Source organism: Callithrix jacchus, chromosome 1 (genome assembly GCF_049354715.1).
Source record: "Callithrix jacchus isolate 240 chromosome 1, calJac240_pri, whole genome shotgun sequence".
NCBI lineage: Eukaryota > Metazoa > Chordata > Mammalia > Primates > Cebidae > Callithrix > Callithrix jacchus.
The window spans coordinates 140,735,001-140,758,020 of record NC_133502.1 but is presented as its reverse complement, the minus strand read 5'-3'; the positions used below and the strand labels follow the sequence as shown (position 1 = coordinate 140,758,020).

General features: G+C 41.7%; 1 protein-coding gene and 2 non-coding genes across 6 annotated transcripts in view; all 3 read right to left on the bottom strand.

Moving 5' to 3' along the window:
• Window positions 1-23,020, bottom strand: part of UBE2R2 (ubiquitin conjugating enzyme E2 R2) — a 112,936-nt gene that overhangs the window by 36,881 nt on the left and 53,035 nt on the right. For 2 of the 4 annotated variants that reach the window (XM_035308134.3, XM_078370831.1), the window contains exons 2-3: window positions 10,192-10,416; window positions 9,456-9,542 (exon numbers count right to left, since the gene is read on the bottom strand). In XM_035308134.3, the coding sequence (XP_035164025.1) occupies window positions 9,456-9,542; window positions 10,192-10,344 (240 nt within the window). In that variant the 5' untranslated portion in view covers window positions 10,345-10,416. The remainder of the gene's footprint in view (window positions 1-9,455; window positions 9,543-10,191; window positions 10,417-23,020) is intronic. The other 2 variants (XM_078370834.1, XM_002743021.6) reach the window with 2 other exon arrangements.
• On the bottom strand, window positions 190-313 carry LOC118148462 (U6atac minor spliceosomal RNA). Its single transcript, XR_004735276.1, has one exon. It is a non-coding gene; the product is annotated as a U6atac minor spliceosomal RNA (small nuclear RNA).
• Window positions 20,302-20,426, bottom strand: LOC118148458 (U4atac minor spliceosomal RNA). The gene has a single exon (XR_004735273.1). It is a non-coding gene; the product is annotated as a U4atac minor spliceosomal RNA (small nuclear RNA).

Here is a 23,020-nt window from a genome sequence, read left to right as displayed (position 1 = left end):
CCTGTAATCCTAGCACTCTGGGAGGCCCAGGTGGGTTGATCACCTGAGGTCAGGAGTTCAAAACCAGCCTGGCCATCACGGTGAAACCCCATCTTTAAAAAAAAAGAAAGAAAAATAAAATGAAAAAAATTGAACACTGCAAATACTGGTAACATAATGAAAATTTTTTCCCTTTAATTTTAGAAAATAATTCAACCATGGTTAGATGTCACAAAGTAGGTGGCAATACCTTAACTATGCATGTTCTTGGGTCCAAGGGCCTCTTCCAACTTTGTCAAGAGGAATTTTAACCTTCTTTCCTTTCATACAACAGCTAACAAAGTCTTAACACAGTACTCAGCATCTTTATGTAAGTTAAGATCACACAATTCAAGCATGTTGTTTCTGGTGACTTAAAAACCCAAAGTAGGGTTTGGTGCACTTACAGGAAGCAATGGACAACAAATATATGTTTGTTTGTTTTAAACAGAGGCTCACTCTGTCACCCAGGCTGGAGTACAGTGGTGCAATCTCAGCCCACTGTAGCCTCTGCCTCCCGGGATCAAGCCAAAAATACAGATGCTCACCACCATGCCCAGCTAACTTTTATATATTTAGTAGAGACGGGACCTCGCCATGTTGGCCACTCTGGTCTTGAACTCCTGACCTCAAGTGATCTGCCCACCTCAGCCTTCCAAAGTGCTGGGATTACAGGTGTGAGCCACTGAGGTGTGCCTAAATATTTTAATTAAGTTTCCTTTAATTAACATTTCCTTAAATGTTTTAATTAAGTTTCCTTTTCCACACATTAAACCAAATGAAGTCTATAGTTCAGTTAATAATACTGAACCAAATTTTTTACTTTTAATAAATGTACCAAGATTATAGAAGATTTTAATATTAGAGGAAGCTGAGTAAAAGGTATGTGGTAAGCTGGGCATGGTGGCTCATGCTTCAAAAAAATTTTTTAAATATAAAAAATTTTTTTAAAGTATGTGTAACAACAATAAAAATGGTATGTGTCAACTTTTCTGCACTATTTTTGCAACTATTATTTAAATTTCCCCAAATTCATATATTGAAGCCCAAACCCCCAATATTGATGATATTGGGAGAAAAGGTCTTAGGGGCTAATTAGGGTTAAATGAGATGAGGGCAGGGCCCTGGTCTGACTGGATTAATATCCCTATAATAAGAGACACCAGAGTAACAGCAAGAAGGCAGTCTACAAGCCATGAAGTAAGCTCTTCATCAGAAACAGGCCATGCTGACCCTTTAATTTTGGACTTACAGCCTCTAAAACTGTGAAAAAGTAAATTTTTGTTTAAACCACCCAGTCTGATATTTTGTTCTGGCAGCCCAAGCTAAATAAAAACATATCAAAACAGTAGGGTCTATTTAAAATCATTAAAACAGTAACATTTAAAAATGCCATGCCCCATAGGCCGGGCGTGGTGGCTCACGCCTGTAATCCAGCACTTTGGGAGGCCAAGGCAGGTGGATCACGAGGTCAGGAGTTTGAGACCAGCCTGGCCAACATAGTGAAACCCCATCTCTACTAAAAATACAAAAATTAGCTGGGCATAGTGGCACGTACCTGTAGACCCAGCTACAGGTAGATCCTGGTACGAGGCTGAAGCAGGAGAACTGCTTGAACCCAGGAGGCAGAGGTTGCAGTGAGCTGAGATGGCACCACTGAACTCCAGCCTGGGCAACAGAGTAAGACTTTGTCTCAAAATAATAAAAAAAAAAGCAACCTCATGAGAGAACATGAATGGGGGGGCGGCGGGGGGCGGAAAAAGGAGAAGATGACGACTGGTGGATCACTTGAGGCCAGTCAAGACCACCCTGGCCAACATGGTGAAACGGTCTCTACTAAAAATACAGAAACTAGCTGGGCGTTGTGGCAGGTGCCTGTAATTCCAGGTACTTGGAATGCTGAGGAAGGAGAATCAATTGAACTCAAGAGGCAGGAGGTTGCAGCGAGCTGAGATCACACCATTGCATCCAAGCCTGGGTGACAGAGCGAGACAATGTCTCAAAAATAAATAAATAAAAATAAAAATACCTCCATGTTACTGGAAACCACCACCAAATTTAAAAAAAAAAGAAAAGAAAAAAAGAAGGAAAGAAAAATACCATGCCCTAATACTAATGGGATAGTAGTCAAATAAGTATATCTTTAAAATGCTGGTGGCTACAGAAATAAGGATGTTTTGAGAATTAACTGAGTAAAGTATAAAGAATAACTATCCAGAACTAGAAGCTAAAGTGAAAGAGTAAAACATTTTTACATGGGCTACCAAGTAGCCTAAAATATACTATCTTACTGTTATAAGACAGTTATGTCATAACTGCACTGATGACATTACACTCTGTACAGAAAAAATGATGTGTATTACTTCAAAAAAAATTCCAAAATCTTTATTACCTTTTCAGAAAAGTTCCATACTGTGTAACTATTAATAAAATGATCAAATATTTCTCTGAACTTCCCCCTCAATTTTGTGATGAACCCAAAACTGCTCTAATAATTAATATTATAAAAATGTTTACTAATGTACAGTGAAATTCTATGTGTTGCCCTATCTGTGAAGTCTGTAGTAAAGAAAGTGTTATATGAACTCCTCATTGTAATACAGTTTGTGAAAAATATGGTGTTCATTAGTTGTTTACTTTTTAACGATATGAACAGAATGTAACCAGCAACGTATATTTTAAGGCTCATTAAACACAGTGCAAAGCAGAAAGGAAACAGACTGTGTAGTACAACCACTGATGATAAATTCCGATCATATTTCCTTAGTTTTCCTAGTTTTGATATTAATAATTTCACAAACAGGGTAATGATGAAAACACACACACACACACACACACACACACACACACACAACTCACTGCAGCCTCAACCTTCTAAGCTCAAGTGACTCTTTCACCTTACCCTCCCAAGTAGCTGGGACTACAGGCATGTGCCACTATGCCTGGCTAACTTGCCTTGGCCTCCCAAAGTGTTGGGATTATAGGAATAAGCCATTGTGCCCAGCCAACAACAACAACACAACCATAAAAATAAAAATAAAAAACTGCTGGTCTGATGGTAGTGGGTTATCAGAACTTATTAACATTAGCATCATCAAAGTTGGTATATAATCCCCCACTGCTAAATTTGACTGGCTTTAAAAAAATTTTTTTTTTTTTTTTTTGTAGCTTTAACTCAAAGGAGAAGACAATTTTAAAATAAATTCACAAGGCCAGGCGCGGTGGCTCAAGCCTGTAATCCCAGCACTTTGGGAGGCCAAGGCGGGTGGATCACGAGGTCAAGAGATCGAGACCATTCTGGTCAACATAGTGAAACCCCGTCTCTACTAAAAAAATACAAAAAATTAGCTGGGCACGGTGGCATGTGCCTGTAATCCCAGCTACTCAGGAGGCTGAGGCAGGAGAATTGCCTGAACCCAGGAGGCAGAGGTTGTGGTGAGCCGAGATCGCGCCATTGCACTCCAGCCTGGGTAACAAGAGCAAAACTCCGTCTCAAAAATAAATAAATAAAAAATAAATTCACTCATGTAACACAGCAGTTATTTACAACTTTTTGGGTGCTGCAGTAACATGTCTATGCATATATTTAATAAAGTGTGACCAAAGTGCTTATCTTTTTATTTTTATTTATTTATTTTTGAGACAGAGTCTCACTCTGTTGCCCAGGCTGGAGTGCAGTGGTGCCATCTTGGCTCAATGTAACCTCTGCCTCAGGGGTTCAAGCAATTCTTCATGCCTCATGCCTCTCTTGGGTAGCTGGGATTACAGGGATACATCACCATGCCCAGCTAATTTTTTCTATTTTTAGTAGAGGTGAGGTTTCACTGTGTTGGCCAGGCTGGTCTTGAACTCCTGGCCTCAAGTGACCTGCCCACCTCGGCCTCCCGAAGTGCTAGGATTACAGGGTGAGCCACAGCACCTGACCACACCTGTCTACCTGTCTTTTTAAAAACATGACATGAACTATTTTCAGCCAGGTGTGCTCTCTAGAACTCTGGAATGACAAATACCAACACTGGCCCTCAAAAGTTTCAATTGATAACATTTCCATACTGCAGTGAAGGTTAACAATCACATGAGAAGAGTTTCTTATGACTCCTTTGACAACATCAAATTTAATTCCTAACTATGATTTATCACTTCTTCCCCGCTCCCAAGACAGAGTCTTGCTCGACCTATCACTTCTTCTTCTTTTTTTTTTTGAGACGAAGTTTCACTCTTGTTACCCAGGCTGGAGTGCAATGGCGCGATCTTGGCTCACCGCAACCTCCGCCTCCTGGGTTCAAGCAATTCTCCTGCCTCAACCTCCCAAGTAGCTGGGCCTACAGGCGTGCACCACCATGCCCAGCTAATTTTTGTATTTTTAGTAGAGATGGAGTTTCACCTTGTTGACCAGGATGGTCTCGATCTCTTAACCTTGTGATCCACCCACCTCGGCCTCCCAAAGTGCTGAGATTACTGGCATGAGCCACCGCGCTGGCCCCATCACTTCTTTAAAACCAAAACACTTATGCGTAGAAAATATCTTCACATTTATGGGGCATGCATGCACTTTATGCAGAAAAATTATGAATATGGAAACAATTTATAAATCATGATCTAATGCTAAATATTGAAAGAACTTAATAGCTTACGTACAGAAAAAAAAAAGTGGAAACTGGAGTTTAATTACCTACCTACACTTTATTCCTGCAGAGCTTTGACTCCTTTACCCTATTCTTTGTTTCTTTTTTGAGAGGCGTTTGAGAATTAGGTAACTGAGATGAAAACAGTATGTATATGGCTTTAAGAGTAATTAGCTCTCAATGGCAAGACAAAAGCTTAGTCCTTCTCGCTTCTCTCTTGCTATCTAAAATCTATATATACCAAATAACTGTAAAGGCAAAAAACCTTTAATTATTAGACTAGGACATTGCTATGGTCTGAATTTTGGTATCACCCATGAATGTGATTAACACCCTTATAAAAGAGGCAAAAGAGAACTCCCTTGCCCCTTTTCCCACAAGGATGCAACAAAACAGGCGCCATCTTTGAAAATCAGGCCCTCAACAGACCAAACCTGCTGGTGGCTTGATCTTGGAATTCCTAGCCTCCAGAACTATGAGCAATAAATTTCTGTTGTTTATATATTACTCAGTCTAAGTTATTTTGCGATAGCAACCCAAATTTACTAAGACAGATACCAAAATACTTCTGTGAGTACTGAACTCAGTTTGAACTTAGGGAACAATGAATTATTTCTATAGACTCTTTCCTACAAAAGGATGATAACGTTGTTACACAGAACAGTATATTCACTGTGTTGTTTATAACTATGTCAATTATTAAACAACATTTAGAAAGCTTATTTCTAAAAAGAAAACTACATATGATTTAAGGACCAGTCTGTCCTATTTGAAAAGGAAAAATTAAGACGTCTTATATAAAAAAAACAGATTGTGGAAAACGACACAGCTGCCCCAGTATGCTCATTTATACTGAATGAACTCCAAATTCAAGACCCGAGAGTGGGTTCTCCATTTCTTGCCTAAAAGCAATTTAAAGGTGGCCAGGTGTGGTGGCTCACAGTAATCCCAGCACTTTAGGAGGCCAAGGCAGATGGATCACTTGACGTCAGGAGTTTGAGACCAGCTGGACCAACATGGTGAAACCCTGTCTCTTTTACTAAAAATACAAAAATTAGCTGGGTATGGTGGTACACACTTGCAGTCCCAGCTACCCAGGAAGCTGAGACAAGGAGAATTGCTTCAACTCAGGAGGTGGAGATTTCAGTTAGCCAAGATCACACCACTGCACTCCAGCCTGGGAAGCAGAGTGAGTCTTCGTCTCAAAATAATAAATAAATAAATAAATAAATAAATAAACAATTTAAAGGTGCTGTTAGCTCAGTTTCTGGAGAAAAGGTACTCCCAACATCCTTAGGGCCAAAAAAAAAAAAAACAAACAAACAAAAGAGAGAGAGAACTGATGCATGACTAAGATGGCAAGAATCTAAAGCAATTTCAATGCTTGGGATGCTGCTATAAGAAAATGGAATAGCCGGGCGCAGTAGCTCAAGCCTGTGATCCCAGCACTTTGGGAGGCCAAGGCGGGTGGATCACGAGGTCAAGAGATTGAGACCATCCTGGTCAACATGGTGAAACCCTGTCTCTACTAAAAATACAAAAAATTAGCTGGGCTTGGTGGCGCGTGCCTGTAATCCCAGCTACTCAGGAAGCTGAAGCAGGAGAATTGCCTGAACCCAGGAGGTGGAGGTTGCGGTGAGCCGAGATCACGCCATTGCACTCCAGCCTGGGTAACAAGAGCGAAACTCCGCCTCAAAAAAAAAAAAGAAAAGAAAAGAAAAGAAAATGGGATCGCTACAAAACCACATTGCAATGAAAACGATTACAGAATGGTTATCTTTTTTCTGAGATGAAGTAGTGCAATGGCACCATCCCAGCTCCCTGGTTCAAGTAATTCTCCTGCCTCAGTCTCCCAAATAGCTGGGATTACAGGAATGCACCACCATACCTGGCTAATTCCATATTTTTAGTAGAGATGAGGTTTCACCATATAGGCCAGGCTGTTCTCAAACTCCTGAACTCAGGTGATCCACTCACCTCAGCCTCCTAAAGTGCTAGGATTATAGCCATGGGCCACTGTGCCAGGCCTTTTTTTTTTCTTCCCCCTGAGGCAGGGCCTCACTATGTTACCCCGACTGGTTTTGAACTCCTAGGCTCAAGTATTCCTCCCTGCTCCACCTCCCAAAGCGCTGGGATTACAGGCATGAGCCACTGCACCCAGCCCAGAATTGTTGTCTTAACAAGTAAAAAGCTTAACTGAGAAATCAACAACTCCTCTTATATCCATAAGAGAAGTGAGGTCACAGGGCAAACTGCTACCCAAAAAAATACAAAAAATACAAAATATATATATTTGAGATGGAGTTTTGCATTTATTGCCTAGGCTGGAGTGCAATGGTGCAATCTCAGCTCACCACAACTTCTACCTCCGGGGTTCAAGTGATTCTCCTGCCTCAGCCTCCTCAGTAGCTGGGATTATAGGCATGTGCCACCACGCCCAGTTAATTCTGTATTTTTAGTAGAGACAGAGTTTCTCGATGTTCGTCAGGCTGGTCTCGAACTCCCAACCTCAAGTAATCCACCTGCCTCAGCCTCCTGAAGTGTTGGAATTACAGGCGTGAGCCACCACACCCAGCCAAAAACCTGAATTGTAATTAACAAATTGCTAGAGGCCCAGTATAGAAAAATCTCAGAGTAAAAAACCAGCCCCTTTAGTTAGTGGGCACCCCCATATTTTTTTGAGTTTTACCTCCTACAGTTCTACCAGGTTTTCACAGTGACCATAGGCAAAACAACTCCTTGTGTTTTGGCAGCAGGAGAGGAAAAGAAACCACTTTGAAATAAGTCAGGGCCAGGCATGGTGGCTCACACCTGTAATCCCAGAAGTTTAGGAGGCCAAGGAAGGCAGATCACTTGAGGTCAGGAGTTCAAAACCAGCCTGGCCAACCCATCTCTACTAAAAATACAAAAATTAGCCAGCCTCCCAGCTACTGAGGAGGCTGAGACATGAGAATCGCTTGAACCCAGGAGGCAGAGGTTGCGGTGAGCCGAGATCATGCCATTGCACTACAATCTGGGTCACAGAGTGAGACTCCATTTCAATTTAAAAAAAAAAAAAAGTCAGAATGTTCTGTTCTCTTTAACAGAGTCTGTCCTCAGAAGAAATTGTTTAACTAGAGCCAAACCTGCCCAGTTTTTATCAGAGCCTATGTGACTTTGAAGAAGTGTAACACCCAACTCCAGCTAGCTACCTCAAGCCATCCAGAAATGGACAGAGCTGGCAGGCAGAAAATTAGTAAAGACAGAGCTGGTCAGGCTCAGTGACTCACCCCTGTAATCCCAGCACTTTAGGAGGCTGAGGCAGGCAGATCACCTGAGGTCGAGAGTTCGAGACCAGCCTGACCAACATGGAGAAACCCCGTCTTTACTAAAAACACAGAATTAGCCAGGCATGGTGGTGCAGGTCTGTAATCCCAGCTACTCAGGAGGTTGAGGCAGAAGACTCACTTGAACCCGGGAGGCAGAGGTTGTGGTGAGACAAGATTGGGCTATTGCACTCCAGCCTAGGTAACAAGAGCGAAACTCCATATCAAAAAAAAAAAAAAAAAAAAAAGACATAGATGAACTCAGCAACACCATTCTTTTTTTTTTTTTTTTTTTTTTTTTTAAGAGATGGGATCTCTCTCTGTTGCCAGGCTGGAGTGCAGTGGCTATTCACAGGCACGATCCCACTACTGATCGGCATGGGAGTTTTGACCTGCTCCGTTTCTGGCCTGGGTCAGTTCAACCCTCCTTAGGCAACCTGGTGGTCCCCTGCTCCCAGGAAGTCACCATATTGATGCCAAACTTAGTGCAGACACCTGACTGGAATAGGGTTCTACAGCCCAGAACTCCTGCTAAAGCGATCCTCCCACCTCAGCCTCCCGAGTAGCTGGGACTACAGGCACGTGCCACTGTGCCTGGCAGCAACACCATTCTTTAAGTGCATATAATGAACATTATAGACAACTACACCCGTTCTTCAGCTCACATGAAACTTTCATGAAGATATACCATATTCTGGGCCATAAGGCACATATTGATAAATTTTTAAAAATAGAAATTATACAATGTCTGCTTTCAAATCACAATGGAATTTAACTGGAAGTTCCTAACAGAACAATACCTGCAAAATTCCAAAACACTTGGAGATTTAAAAACACACTTATAGAATAGTAAGGACTGGCCTTAAAAAAAAAAACTAGTGGACCCTGATATAATATATCATCCTGAGAAACGTAATGCATTATTCTAGTATCTTTATGGATTAGCCCTAAACTAAGTATGTTTCATCAACAAAACTAGAAATGCTTCCCCCAGGCATGTGCACTTGTCCAGTAGAAGAACCTCACCTTGGATTTATTCCAAAAGAGGCTCTCAGATGTTCAGCAGCAACTCCTAAAAGGAGTCCAGTCCAAATGTAATGGAATAAATCCCACTCCTCCCACCATAAGCTGAATCTCTCATCATAGCAACAGGTGACCCTTGCTGTGAAGTTAGAGGATAAGCACACAAATAAATTTATATGATATTATCTACTAAATTTTGTAAATTTTGTAAATGCATATGTTAAACACACATGCATTATAACCCTAGCAATGGGCAGCAGAAGTCTAAAGCCCAAATCCTTAACTAGACTATACACAGGGTATTATAAAACTAGACTCCATATTAAATAATTAAACCAGAAACTGTTAATTGAAGTGCAAAACCATGAATATTCTCCTATGGCTACAACAGCCTAATTATCAAAGTATGCTGAGACAGGCTATTTTAAAGTACTGATTTGAAAAAAAAAAATCTTCAGAGAAATTTATGATGGATGTCTCTTACCTCATAAATGTTGGGGTGCCACATTTTGGTCAAGAATCTGAAGGTAGGTGGTGAATAGGGGTAGTCAATAGGAAATTTAATATGCGCCTGAAAAGAAAAAAAAATGAAATGTTAATAAATGAGACTACAAGTTATTCATCTACCTAATAATTCACCCTATTGCACCCTAGAGAAACAAAGCTCCTTTCACAGAGCAGACTCTTCAGATTAAAGTAGCCCAGGCATACTGTTATCCCCAGAGCCAGGGTCATTAGTATGTTCTTCTAGCATCCCTTCAAGTATTTATAAAAGGCGATTTTAAGTCACCAAAACTCACATACTCACTCACATACACGAATATACATAAACATAATTTTAACTTAACTCACATGAGTGAAAAACAGTACTCTATATTTTATTTTTATAACAACACAATCTAATTTTAGGGTACAGAATATGGAACAAAGGTATTTTTCTTTTTACTCACATAATTTAACTGTCATTCTATCACCCAGAAATAATAAATACGGGCACTGCTGATTTCCTCACAAAACTTGTTTTTTTAAATTTCAACAGACTGTATTTTGAACATTCTGCTTTTTTCACCTGTATCACATTGTAAACATTTTTTACATCATAAAATATTCCCTCTACATGTGTGACTGTTAGTATCTACATTATACTCCATCAAATGTATACCTAGATGAACCATTTTAAAAACTACTTTCTTATTTTGAATATTTGGGTTGTTTCTCACACTTTTGCTGTTATAAATCGTGCTGCAGTGAATGTCCTTTGTAGTAACCCACATTTCAGATATGAAGAAATCCAGAAAAAAGTTAAAAACCTGAAAAGTTCTCTCTTCCATAAAAGCAATAGGAAAACTGCCAAAAATTGTAAGCATCAACATTTTCAGAATTCCAGAAAAGAACCAGAGGCTTGCAACAATTCAAGGAGCAGATATTTAAGGAAAATGGCTGACCTAAAAACAAGCAGAAGAGAATGGAGATAAAAGCAGAAATCAATCAAATTGAAAAATGGGAAAACTGCAGGTGTATGGGTGATCAATAAAACCAGAAGCTGGTTCTCTGAAACCATCAAGAAAACTGATAAGCCCCTAGCCAGACTGATCAACCAAATAAACCCCACCCCCACCCCGCCCCACACAGAAATTACCAATTATCAGGACTAAAACAGGAGACAGTACTACAGAATGTACTGGTATTAAAAGAATAAGAGAGGCCAGGCGAGGTGGCTCATGCCTGTAATCCCAGAACTTTGGGAGGCTGAGGCAGGTGGATCACAAGGTCAGGAGTTCAAGACCAGCCTGGCCAACACGGTAAAACCCTGTCTCTACTAAAAATACAAAAATTAGCTGGACATGGTGGCGCATGCCTGTAATCCTAGGTACTTGGGAGGCTGAGGCAGGAGAATTGCTTGAACCAGGACCTGGGAGGCGGAGGTGTATTGAGCTGAGATCACACCACTGCACTCCAGCCTGGGCTACAGAGTGAGACTCCGTCACACACACACACACACACACACACACACAAAGAATAAGGGAATATTATGAATAACTTTATGCTCACAAATTCAATAAATTAAACATACAAATTACTTGAAAAACACAAAGTACCACAACTACTTAAGAAGAAATAGATAACCTGAATAGGCATATATTAAAGAAATTCAATTTGTATCTAAAACCTTCAGACAAAGCAATCTCCTGAGCCAGATAACTTAAACGGCAAATTCTACCAAGGAAAAAATAATAACTCTAAACAAATTTTTGGAAAACAAAATAAAATGCTTCCCAAATCATTTTATTATACAGACATATAATACATATCCAGGCAAAACAGATCATGAAAACTTCCATTAAAAGTTGGGAATCTCGTCCTTAGGAACTATAACCTCTTATATCTCATTTCTATGGCCAAATGAGATTATCCTTTTGAGAAATAACAAAATGATATTGTCTATGTAGTCAAATCTTTAGGTCTCAAAAAATGTTTTGGCCAGTCACAGCGACACACACCTGTAATCCCAGCACTTTGGGAGGCCAAGACGGGCAGATCACCTGAGGTTAGGAGTTTGAGACCAGCCTGACCAACATGGAGAAACCCTGTCTCTACTAAAAATACGGTCATGGTGGCTCATGCCCGTAATGCTAGCTACTAGGGAGGCTGAGGCAGGAGAATCACTCGAATCTGGGAGGCGGAGGCCGAGGTGAGCAGAGATTGCAACATTGCACTCCAGCATGGGTGACAAGAGCAAAACTCTGTTTCGAAAAAAAAAAAAAAAAATTCTTGAGGCCAGGTGCTATAGCTCATGCCTAATTCCAGCATTTTGGGAGACCTAGGTGGGCAGATTGCTTGAGCCTAGGAATTCAAACTAGCCTGGGCAACATGGTGAAACCCTGTCTCTACAAAAAATACAAAATTTTGCTGAGTGCAGTGGGGTTATTCCAGCTACTCAGGAGGCTGAAGTGAGAAAATCACCTGAGCCCAAGAGGTCGAGGCTGCAGAGAGCTGTGATCATACGACTGCATTCCAGCCCAAGTGACCGAGACACTGTCTCAAAAAAAAAAAGTGTTGTTAGTTTACTTAGGATACTAAGAGAAATCTGCAGTGTAACTAGGAACACATGCATGAAAATTTACACAGAATAGATGATATCCACCAATATAATAAAAGGTAGCACAAGATAGTAGTAAAGAACACTGACTCTTGAAGCCAGGACTATCTGGGTTTGAATCCTGACTCTGCAACTCAGCTATTATCTGAAGCAACTTACTTTATTATAATATTGATCAATTGACTGACTGACTGTCACCCAGGCTGGAGTACAGTGGCACAAACATGAATCACTGCAGCCTTGACCTCCAAGGCTCAAGCGATACTGCATCGGCCTCCTGAGTAGCTGAGACCACAGGCGAATGGCTACCATGCCCAGCTAATTTTTTATTTTTTTGTAAAGATTTCAACATTTTGCCAAGGCTGGTCTCAAACTTCTGGGCTCAAGCAATCCTCCCACTTTAGCCTACTAAAATGCTAAAGGGAAAAGTAGTCAGGCTGGTGGGACCAAGGGAAAAGCAATAAGAAAAAGCAGGTAAGTCACAAATCTGCCTTTCTTCACGGTCCAGGACACATAAGTCCTCCGGTGCAAATAACTCACAATCTTCCTGTGCCCATCTATCACCATACACCTGCAAGTTAGCTCACTGCAAGCTTGGCGTTGTACTACACAAAGCCCTCTTCAGCCTATAGCATGAACACTGTCCTATAAAATCTCTATCAAGCCTTTGTTTCTCTGCAGTTGGCTTCTCTCTGGCAGGCTGCTGGTTGCCTCTCTGGCAATGTATTTTCCTATGTTCTCTAATAAACCTGCCTTTTTTTGTAAACTTGAGACAGGGCCTGACTCTGTCAACCAGACTGGTGTATAGTAATGCGAACTTGGCTCATGGCAACCTCCACCTCCAAGATTCAAGTGATCCTCCTGCCTCAGCCTCTAGAGTAACTGGGACTACAGATGTGCACCACTAGGCCCAGCTAATTTTTTTTTTTTTTTGTAGGGACAGGGTTTCACCATGTTGCCAAGGCTGGTCTTGAACTTCTGGGCTCAACGATACTCCCACCTCAGCCTCTCTAAATGCTGGGATTACAGGTGTGAGACACTGCCCCTGGCCCAACTTTCTTTACTTGTAACTGCCTCAATAAGTTACTTTACTCAACGTGGACCCATGCCACTGGTCCAAACAGCCATCGTTCTTTTGGACAGATTACAGGCATGAGCCACTGTGCATTGCCCAATTACTTAATTTATATCTCAGTTTCCTCATCAGTAAAAAGGGCATAATAGTACTTATTTAACGTGTTTATATGAGGATTAAATGAGGTACTGCTTGTACAGTGTTTGGAACTGTGCCTGACAAGTAAAAAATATAAAAATATAAGTAAGCAGCCAGGCACAATGGCTCACACCTGTAATCCCAGCACTTTGCGAGGCCAGGACAGGCAGATCACCTGAGGTCAGGAGTTCAAGATCAGCCTGGCCAACATTTCTGAATACCAAGTATATCAATAACTGTCTCACCCAAGCAGCCATGCTTCCACGGTCGATGCCAATCCATCATGCCCATATCCACCAATCCTCGAACTTCATGATTCTCAAAAACCGCATGTCAAATAGCAGTCTGGTCTAAAAGAGATCAACTGCCCAGCAACTCTCTCTTAAGTAAGCAGTAAACTCAGCTTTGTGAAATACTAAGTAGTAGTAATATCCTCTGACACTCCAGCCATTATAAAAAGTGTGCTAGAAAAATACATATTGACACAGAAATATACCCAAGATGCCGTAAGTGAAAAAGGCAAAGCAGTATATAAGTTGATGCTATTTTAAAATAATTATGCTCTATCTATCTATCTGCTAAAAAACAGGCTGGGTGCAGAAGCTTATGTCTGTAATCCCAGGAGGCCTTGGGAGGCCAGGGCAGGAGAACTGCCTGAGGCCAAGAGTTTGAGACCAATTTGGGCAACATATCCATTCTACAAAATATATAATATAAATAAATATATATATATATATATATATATATATATATATATATATATATTTTTTTTTTTTTTTTTTTAAAGAGAGTCTCCTTCTATTGCCCAGGCTGGAGTGCAGTGGTGCACTCTCGGCTCACTGCAACCTCTTGCCTTCTGAGTTCAAGAGATTCTCCTGCCTCAGCCTCCTGAGTAGATGGGACTACAGGTATGTGCCACAACACCCAGCTAGTTTTTTTTTTTTTTTGTATTTTTAGTAAAGATGGAGTTTCACCATATTGTCCAGGCTGGTCTTGAACTCCTGACCTCGTGATCCCCCTGCCTCGACCTCCCAAAGTGCTGGGATTACAGGCGTGAGCCACCGTGCCTGGCCAAAAGTTTTTAATAAAAATATATAAATAGCTGGGCACAGTGGCTCACGCCTATAATCCCAGCACTTTGGGAGGCCGAGGCAGGTGGATCACGAGGTCAAGAGATTGAGACCATCCTCGTCAACAAGGTGAAACCCCGTCTCTACTAAAAATACAAAAATTAGCTGGGCATGGTGGTGTGCGCCTGTAGTCCCAGCTACTCGGGAGGCTGAGGCAGGAGAATTGCTTGAACCCAGGAGGCGGAGGTTGCAGTGAGCCGAGATCGTGCCATTGCACTTCAGTCTGGGTAACAAGAGCAAAACTCCACCTCAAAAAAAAAAAAATGTATATATACACACACACACACACACACACACACACACACATAAAAACAATGTGTGTATGTTTCTTCATATGCATTATATATACAATATACTTTAAAAGACTGTGAAAAGACACATTCCTAACCATTAACAATGATTAGCTCAAAAATAGAGGGCAATGGAGGCAGAATGGGGCATTTAAAGAACAATTATAAATTCTCTGACTGATAATAAAGAACGTTACTATTTTTATAAACTGAAAAATAAATTGAAGATTTTTCACTTGTGAATCTTCCATACAATACTCTATACGTACTTTGCACTGAAAATTGACATTTGGAATGATACACTCAAAAAAGCTGTGAAAATATAAAAACTAAATTAAGGCTGGGCAAGGTGGTTCATGCCTGTAATCCCAGCATTTTGGGAGGCTGAGGCAGGCAGATCATGAAGTTAGGAGTTTGAGATCAGGAGTTTGACATCAGCCTGGCCAACATGGTGAACCCCATCTCTATGAAAAAATACAAAAATTAGGCAGGCATGGTGGTGCCTGCCTGTAATCCCAGCTACTTGGGAGGCTGACACGGCAGAATCACTTGAACCTGGTGGGGAGAGGTTGCAGTGAGCAGAGATCACCTCACTGCACTCCTGCCTGGGCAACAGAGTGAGACTGTCTCAAAAAAACAAAACAAAACAACTAAGTTAAAATGATGGAAATACAGCAGTGGGGTCTTCTTAAACGTCAATAAAAATAAGAAATCAAGCCAGTTTTACAAATTAAATTTTTAGGCCGGACACGGTGGCTCACTCCTGTAATCCTAGCACTTTGGGAGGCCAAGGTGGGTATATGACCTCAGGTCAGGAGTTTGAGACCAGCCTGACCAAAATGGTGAAACCCCTACTAATAATATGAAAATTAGCAGGGCAGGGCAGGGGGCACCTGTAATCCCAGCTACTAGGGAGGCTGAGACAGGAGAATCACTTCAACCAGTGAGTGGAGATCACACCACTGCACTTCAGCCTGGGCGACAAAGCAAAACTCTGTCTCAAAAAAAAAAATTAGGCCAGGCACAGTGGCTCATTCCTGAAATCCTAGCACTTTGGGAGGCCAAGGTAGATGGGTCACTTGAGCCCAGAAGTTCAAGATCAGCCTGGACAACATGGTGAAACCTTGTCTCCACACACAAAAAAATTTTAAGCTTAGGCATGATAGCTTGAGCCCCAACTACTGAGGCTGCTGAGTTGGGAGTATCACTTGAGCCTGGGAAGTCGAGTCTGCAGTGAGCCATGATGGTACCACTGCACTCCTACCTGTGTGGCAGAGTGAGACCTGGTCTCCCACAAAAAAAAGTTTTAATATAATAGAAATTACAGGATATTTTTCATTCCAAATTGTGTGCATATAAAATCTATGAAACATAACTGAATTTCCTTAGAAAGTTTGATAGCCTTAGGGAGTCTTACGTTTAGGTCACATGTGGAATTACCATCTTTACTTTGCATTTATATATAGTGCATATATATAAGCACTGGTTCTTTCTACAGTAACGTTTTATTCAAGTTATCAATAAACTTTTGCTTAATCATGCTGTTAAAGTGTAACAATAATAACTTATTAATAGTTCATTATATCTAGAAGTCACAGTTGGTTGTCCAGCCCTAAATCACCTAGGAGACATTTCACCATTGTTGTGCTAATGGATGGAAAAGATAGGGGAAAAAAACAGCAGCACAAAATTAAAGAGGAAAATAATTACTTTCATTTACCTACAGGTCCACTTAATTAAGTGAAAGCAGTATCTATGATATTAGATCTTCTTTTTTTTTTTTTTTAGACAAAGTCTTGCTCTGTAACCCAGGCTGGAGTGCAGTGGTGTGATCTCCACTTACTGCAACATCTACCTCCCAGGCTCAAGCAATTCTCCCATCTCATCCTGCCAAATAGCTGGGATTACAGGTGCTGGCCACCACGCCCAGCTAATTTTTCCATTTTTAGTAGAAAAGAGGTTTCACCATGTTGGCCAGGTTGGTCTCGAACTTCTAACCTCAAGTAATCCGCCCGTCTCGGCCTCCCAAGTGCTAGGATTACAGACATGAGCCACAGAGCCTGGAGTGATACTAGATCTTAACCACTTATTTCTGAAACTGTTAAGCAAGTGTACTAAAGCGTATCTACTAATCAAATTCACACACACCCCAAATCCTTTATTTTTTTTTTTTTTGAGACTGAGTCTTGCTCTGTCACCCAAGCTGGAGTGCAGTGGCATGATCTTGGTTCACTGCAACATCCGCCTCCCAGGTTCAAGCAATTCTCCTGCCTCGGCCTCCTGAGTAGCTGGGATTACAGGCACCTACCACCATGCCCAGCTAATTTTTTGCATTTTTTATAGACACAGGGTTTCACCATGTTGGTCAAGCTGGTAATGAACTCCTGACCTCGTGACCCACCCACCTTGGTCTCCCAAAGTGCTGGGATTATAGGTGTGAGTCACTGCGCTGGGCGCCTCAATTTTTAAATATTGAAGTTAACCATTTAAAAAAATCATCCTGTGTACCTCCCTCTCAATTTTGCTATTAACCTAAAAACTGCTCTGAAAGAGGGTCTTTTTTCTCGTTTTTGAAACAAGGTCTCAGTCTGTCACTAACACCAGTGCCATAGCATGATCACAGCTCACTGCAGCCTCAACCTTCTGCGTTCAAATGAACCTCCTGCCTCAGCCTTCCAAACAGCTGGAACTACAGATAAATACCACCATGCCTGGATAACTTTTTGGTTTTGGGGGTTTTTGGTAGAGATAAGGCCTCCCCATGTTCCCCAGGCTGGTCTCAAACTCCTGAACTCAAGAGCTCCTCCTGCCTCGGCCTCCCATGGTGCCTCATGTTTGTAATCCCAGCTTGAGCCATTATGCCCAGCTAAAAAATAGTCTTTAGGCTGGGCGCAGTGGCTCACGCTTGTAATCCCAGCACTTTGGGAGGCCGAGGCAGGATCACCTGAGGTCAGGAGTTCGGGACCAGCCTGACCAATATGGTGAAACCCCATCTCTACAATTAAAAAAAAAAAGTCTTTAATTAAAAAAAAATTATTCATGTGGTAAAGTTTTGAATTTGACCTATCTATTAGCTGTCTCAAGAAATACAGGAAATAAATCTGAGACATCACACCTAAACAGACACAATTGTCATAGAAGTTAATTACAACCTTGATAGACTCTTTTACATTTTTCTTTTCTTTTTTTTGTAGAGAACAGGGTCTGGCTATATTGCCCAGGCAGGTCTCAAACTCCTGGGCTCAAGGTATCCTCCCGCCTCTGCCTCCCTAAGAGTTGGGATTACAGGCATGAGTCACAGTGCCTGGCCTCCTTACATCTTACATCTTTCTTGACTAATGGTGCAAACTCATAAGAACAAGTACTTAGGCAAGTCCATTGCAAATCTAATTTTAAAAATAAATAAATAAAAAGAACAAGTACCACCCAGGAGCAATGGCTTATGCCTATAATCCCAGCACTTTAGAAGGCTGAGAAGGGCAGATCACGAGATCAAGAGATCGAGACCATCCTGGCCGACATGGTGAAACCCCATCACTACTAAAGATACAAAAATTAGCTGGGCATGGTTGTACATGCCTGTAGTCTCAGCTACTCAGGAGGTTGAGGCAGAAGGACTGCTTGAACCTGGGAGGCGGAGGTTGCAGTGAGCCAAGATCGAGCCACTGCACTCCAGCCTGACAAGACAAAGAGACACTACGTCTCAAAAAAATAAAAAAAGTACCTCTAAAATATATTTCTGTACCGTTACCACATTTTACCCTATTTTTTACATTAATTTTTAAAGTTCCAACTCACCCAGATAATGGGCTAAGTGCACCCTCAATGAAATCACCAAACTCATCAGACACCTATTTTTAGTTATACAAACATTATATGTGTAAATATTTTCACTTATTCTATTATTCAACATATTGTTAAATGAAAACCCATCACATTGCCATGTAACAATATGGGAGGTAGGAAACAAACATATTTAGAACACTAGCCCTGAATGGCAATATTTTATTTAAAAGAGGCACCCAAATAAATGATTACAAATTAAATGCCTCAAATGAAATCTCTACTAGTTGCTAAGAGAGCACTGTCAAAGAAATGCCTAATTCTGGCTGAGACATTCAGGTAAAATTTACAAAGGGGTGCTACTTGAACCAAGTACTGAGGCCAGGGTGAATGGGACCTTACAGGCAAAGGGAAAAATAATGCAGAAAAGCCTACACATGTGAGCAAAGAGAGAGACAGTTGGAATAAACACAAGAAGTGTATTTTTTAATCATATAGAAGTATAATTAGTGAGACCCAGTAATTGACTTGATATTTGGATTGAGGAGAAGGAAAAATTCAAGGATAACACTCAGTTTTCTATATTAAGGGAATAAGTGAACAATGACAGATGGAAGTAGAGATAAGTAATACTCATTAAGCGCTTACTACATCAGGCATTGGGCTAACTGTATCATTTAATCACTCAGTTGTGAAAGTAACAGTTAAGAAGTTATAGACATAAATGCATGTGACCTATTTATTGAGAAATAGATAAATTTTCTAGGCATCTATGGCTACTAAAAAGCATTTTCCCATTTTAATTTTGTCTTCTTGAACCACTTTATTTCCTGGACTTCTCCAATTTCACTGTCTCCTCATGCTCTAACTTTTCTAACCACTCTTTCTCATACTTCTTACCTCCTCCCAAGATCCTCTTTTTAATTTAATGTACCCTCATCATAACTTTCCTTTGTTTCCTATTCTCCCTAAATGCAGCACTCCAGCCTGGCACAGAGCGAGACTCTGCCTCAAAAAAAAAAAAAGAAAAAGAAAATTATAAAAGAAAACCATTATATATGTAAATATGTAAAACCAAGTATACACTGACTTGGAGCAAAATTTTGATAACCCCTGATGTGCAGTATTAAAGAAATTTTGTTATTCTACTAATTACTTTCAGGTGAGATTTCAGCAATGACAAAAAAAATTACATATGTTTTTGTTTGTTTTGAGACAGGGTCTCTGGGTATGGCATGAGCACAGTGGCACAACCAGGGCTCACTGCAGCCTCAACTCCCAGGCTCAAGTGATCCTCTCACCTCAGCCTCCCAAGTAGATAGGACTACAGGCCTGCACCACCACACCCAAGTTTTTTTCGTTTTTGGTAGAGACAGGGTTCTGCCATATTGCCCAAGCTGATCTTGAGCTCTCAAGCTCAAGCAATCCACCCATCTCAGCCTCCCAAAGTGTTGGGATTACAGGCGTGAGCCACCATGCATGGCCAAAAAACAGTTACATATGAATAATGAAATATATCCCAATTATTCCTGCTACCTATTTATTAACATACTATTAAATAGCTGAAAAAGTTTCCTGGTCCTAAATACAACTTTACTCGGTAATTTCTCAGTTGATGGAAAATGTAGAGTTTACTGCTGTATTTGGATTTGTGCCTGGATTTAGTGTGAAATGAGGATACTCCCATTGCTGAGTTTTTCTGCTATGTCATCAGTTCACATCTGCCATACGATATGTTTCAACGTGTCATCAGCAAAAGCAATCAAAACATATTTTTTTATTTTTTGGGGGGGAAGGGTAGATCAGATTTTCATTTTTCCAAAAATTGCACCAAAGTAAAGCAAAGCTCATCGATGCAGATGTGCTGTGTAGGCATCAGCAGTATTTCCTTCACTATGCACTCCTTGGACAGTTGTGCAAACCACAAGAAAGGGTGGTTAACCCATGTTTTCTTCTTAACTTGCTGAAAGTGTCAAAAGTCTGCCAATTACAAATCTTTAAACTGCCTAATAATAGTATGTGGCAAAGAAAATGTGTGTACACACACACACACACATAAACCCCTAGTGAGGCTATATAATGTGCTTGCAGGTTTTAAAGTTGAACTGACACAGAAGGGCTGGGATCCTGGCTCAGCCCCACCCTTAAGCTTGCCCTAAAGTGTGTAACACACACACACACCCCTAGTGAGGCTACATAATGTGCTGCAAGTTTTAAAGTCAAACTGACACAGAACGGCTGGGATCCCTGCTAAGCCCCACTCTCAAGCTTGTCTTTAGTGAAAACAGTTGACCCCATTTTTCAGCCGAAATGTTGTCTTTTTGGCCTGCCCTGCTCCTATCCTGTGCCCATAAAAGACTTCAGCTGGCAGAGCAACACAAGCAGCTAAGTGTCAAGGATACAAGCTGCTGAGCATCAGAGACTACGGAATTCGGCTAACTTGAGACAGTGCAATTTCGGAAAGGGGCCTGCAAGAGATAGCCAGCCTTCAAGGAAAGATCACCTTCCCACCCCCTTTCCAGCCTCCCTTTCCGCTGAGAGCCACCCACTGTGCAATAGTCTTCTGCATTCATCACCTTTCAAACAATTCGTGTGACCTGACTCTTCCTGGACCCTGAACAAGAACGGGGTGCGGAGAGGACAGGGGCTGCCACTCTGACCATCCACTGAGCTGGTTGGCACTTGGCCAGTCTTGGACTGCAGAGCTGGAAGAGCATTGGTTGTAACATGCTTGGATGGGGCTGCGGGGCCCACGCAGAGCCTGCACCTGCCAGAGAGTAGCGACTGGCCAGTTCATTCGCTCGTTTCCGCACTGGCTCTCTTGCTCGCAAGCTCCCTCCCGCGAGTAGTGGCCAGCAGAGGGCTGAGTGCAACGAGCCACTCCAGTTCCCGCCCGCAAAGCGGATAAACTCTCAAAATTATAAATCTTAATTAAAAATCCCAATATAGGTCCGGGCGCGGTGGCTGACGCCTGTTAGCCCAGCACTTTGGGAGGCCGAGGCAGGCGGACATCATGAGGTCAAGAGATAGAGATCATCCTGGCTAAGATGGTGAAACCCCGGCGTTGTGGCACGCACCTGTAGTCTCAGCTACTGGGGAGGCTGAGGCAGAAGAATCGCTTGAACCTGGGAGGCGGAGGTTGCAGTGAGCTGAGATCACCCCACGGCACTCCAGCCTGGGCAACAAAGAGAGACTACGTCTCAAAAAAAAAAAAAAAAAAAAGGTGGGGGAGGCGGGGCGGGCGGGCAGATCATGAGGTCAGGAAATCAAGACCATCCTAGTCAACATGGCGAAACCCGTCTATACTAAAAATACAAAAAAAAAAAAAAAAATAGCCAGACATAGTGGCGAACACCTGTAGTCCAAGCTACTCAGGAGACTGAGGCAGGAGAATTGCTTGAACCCGGGATTGCAGTGAGCTGAGATCGAGCCATTGCACTCCAGCCTGGTGACAGAGCGAGACTGTATAAAAAACAAACAAACAAAAAAGGCCAGGCAGCCTGGAATCCCAGCACTCTGGGAGGTGGAGGCGGGTGGATCACGAGGTCAAGAGTTTGAGACCAGCCAGGCTAACATGGTGAAACCCTGTCTCTACTAAAAATACAAAAGAATCAGCCAGGCATGGTGGTAGATGCCTGTAATCCCAGCTACTTGGGAGGCTGAGGCAGGATAATCGATTGAACCTGGGAGGAAGAGGGTGCAGTGAGCCAAGATAACATCATTGCACTCCAGCCAGGGCGAAAGTGCAAGGATCCTGCCTCAAAAAAAAAAAAAAGTCTACAAAGTTTAATTTAGAATTATTATAATACTTATCTCAAAATAAAAATGAAATATAAATATCAGGAAATCCTTGTGCTGTTACTAGACTCTAAAGTTCAGACCTTAAAGGAGATTTTGTTGTAGTCTCTCAATATTAATACTGATATCTCTCTGTATTTTCTGTTTGTTTGTTTTGAGACAAGGTCTTGGTCTGTTGACCAGGCTGGAGTGCAATGGTATTATCACAGCTCACTGCAACCTCCACCTCCTGAGCTCAAGCAATCCTCCCACCTTGGCTTCCCGAGTTGCTTGGACTACAGATGTGAACCACAGCCAGCTAACTTTTTAAACATTTTTTTGTAGAGGTGGAGCTTTGCCATGTTGCCCAGGCTAGTCTTGAACTCCTGGACTCAAACAGTCCACCTGCCTCAGCCTCCCAAAGTGCTAGAATTACAGGTGTAAGAAACAACGCCTGGCCCTCTGTATTTTTTTTTAAGACAGTCTTGCTCCATTACCCAAGTTGGAGTAGCGTGATGCGGAGGCTATAGTACAGCTCACTATAGTCTCCACCTCCCGGGTTCAAGCATTTCTCCTGACTCAGCCTCCCAAGTAGGTGGGAGTACAGGTGCATGTCACCACACCTGGCTAATTTTTTGTATTTTTTAGTAGAGATGGGGTTTCATCATGTTGTCCAGGCTAGTCTCGAACTCCTGACTTCAGATGATCCACACACCTCAGCCTCCCAAAGTGCAGGGATTACAGGTGTAAGCCACT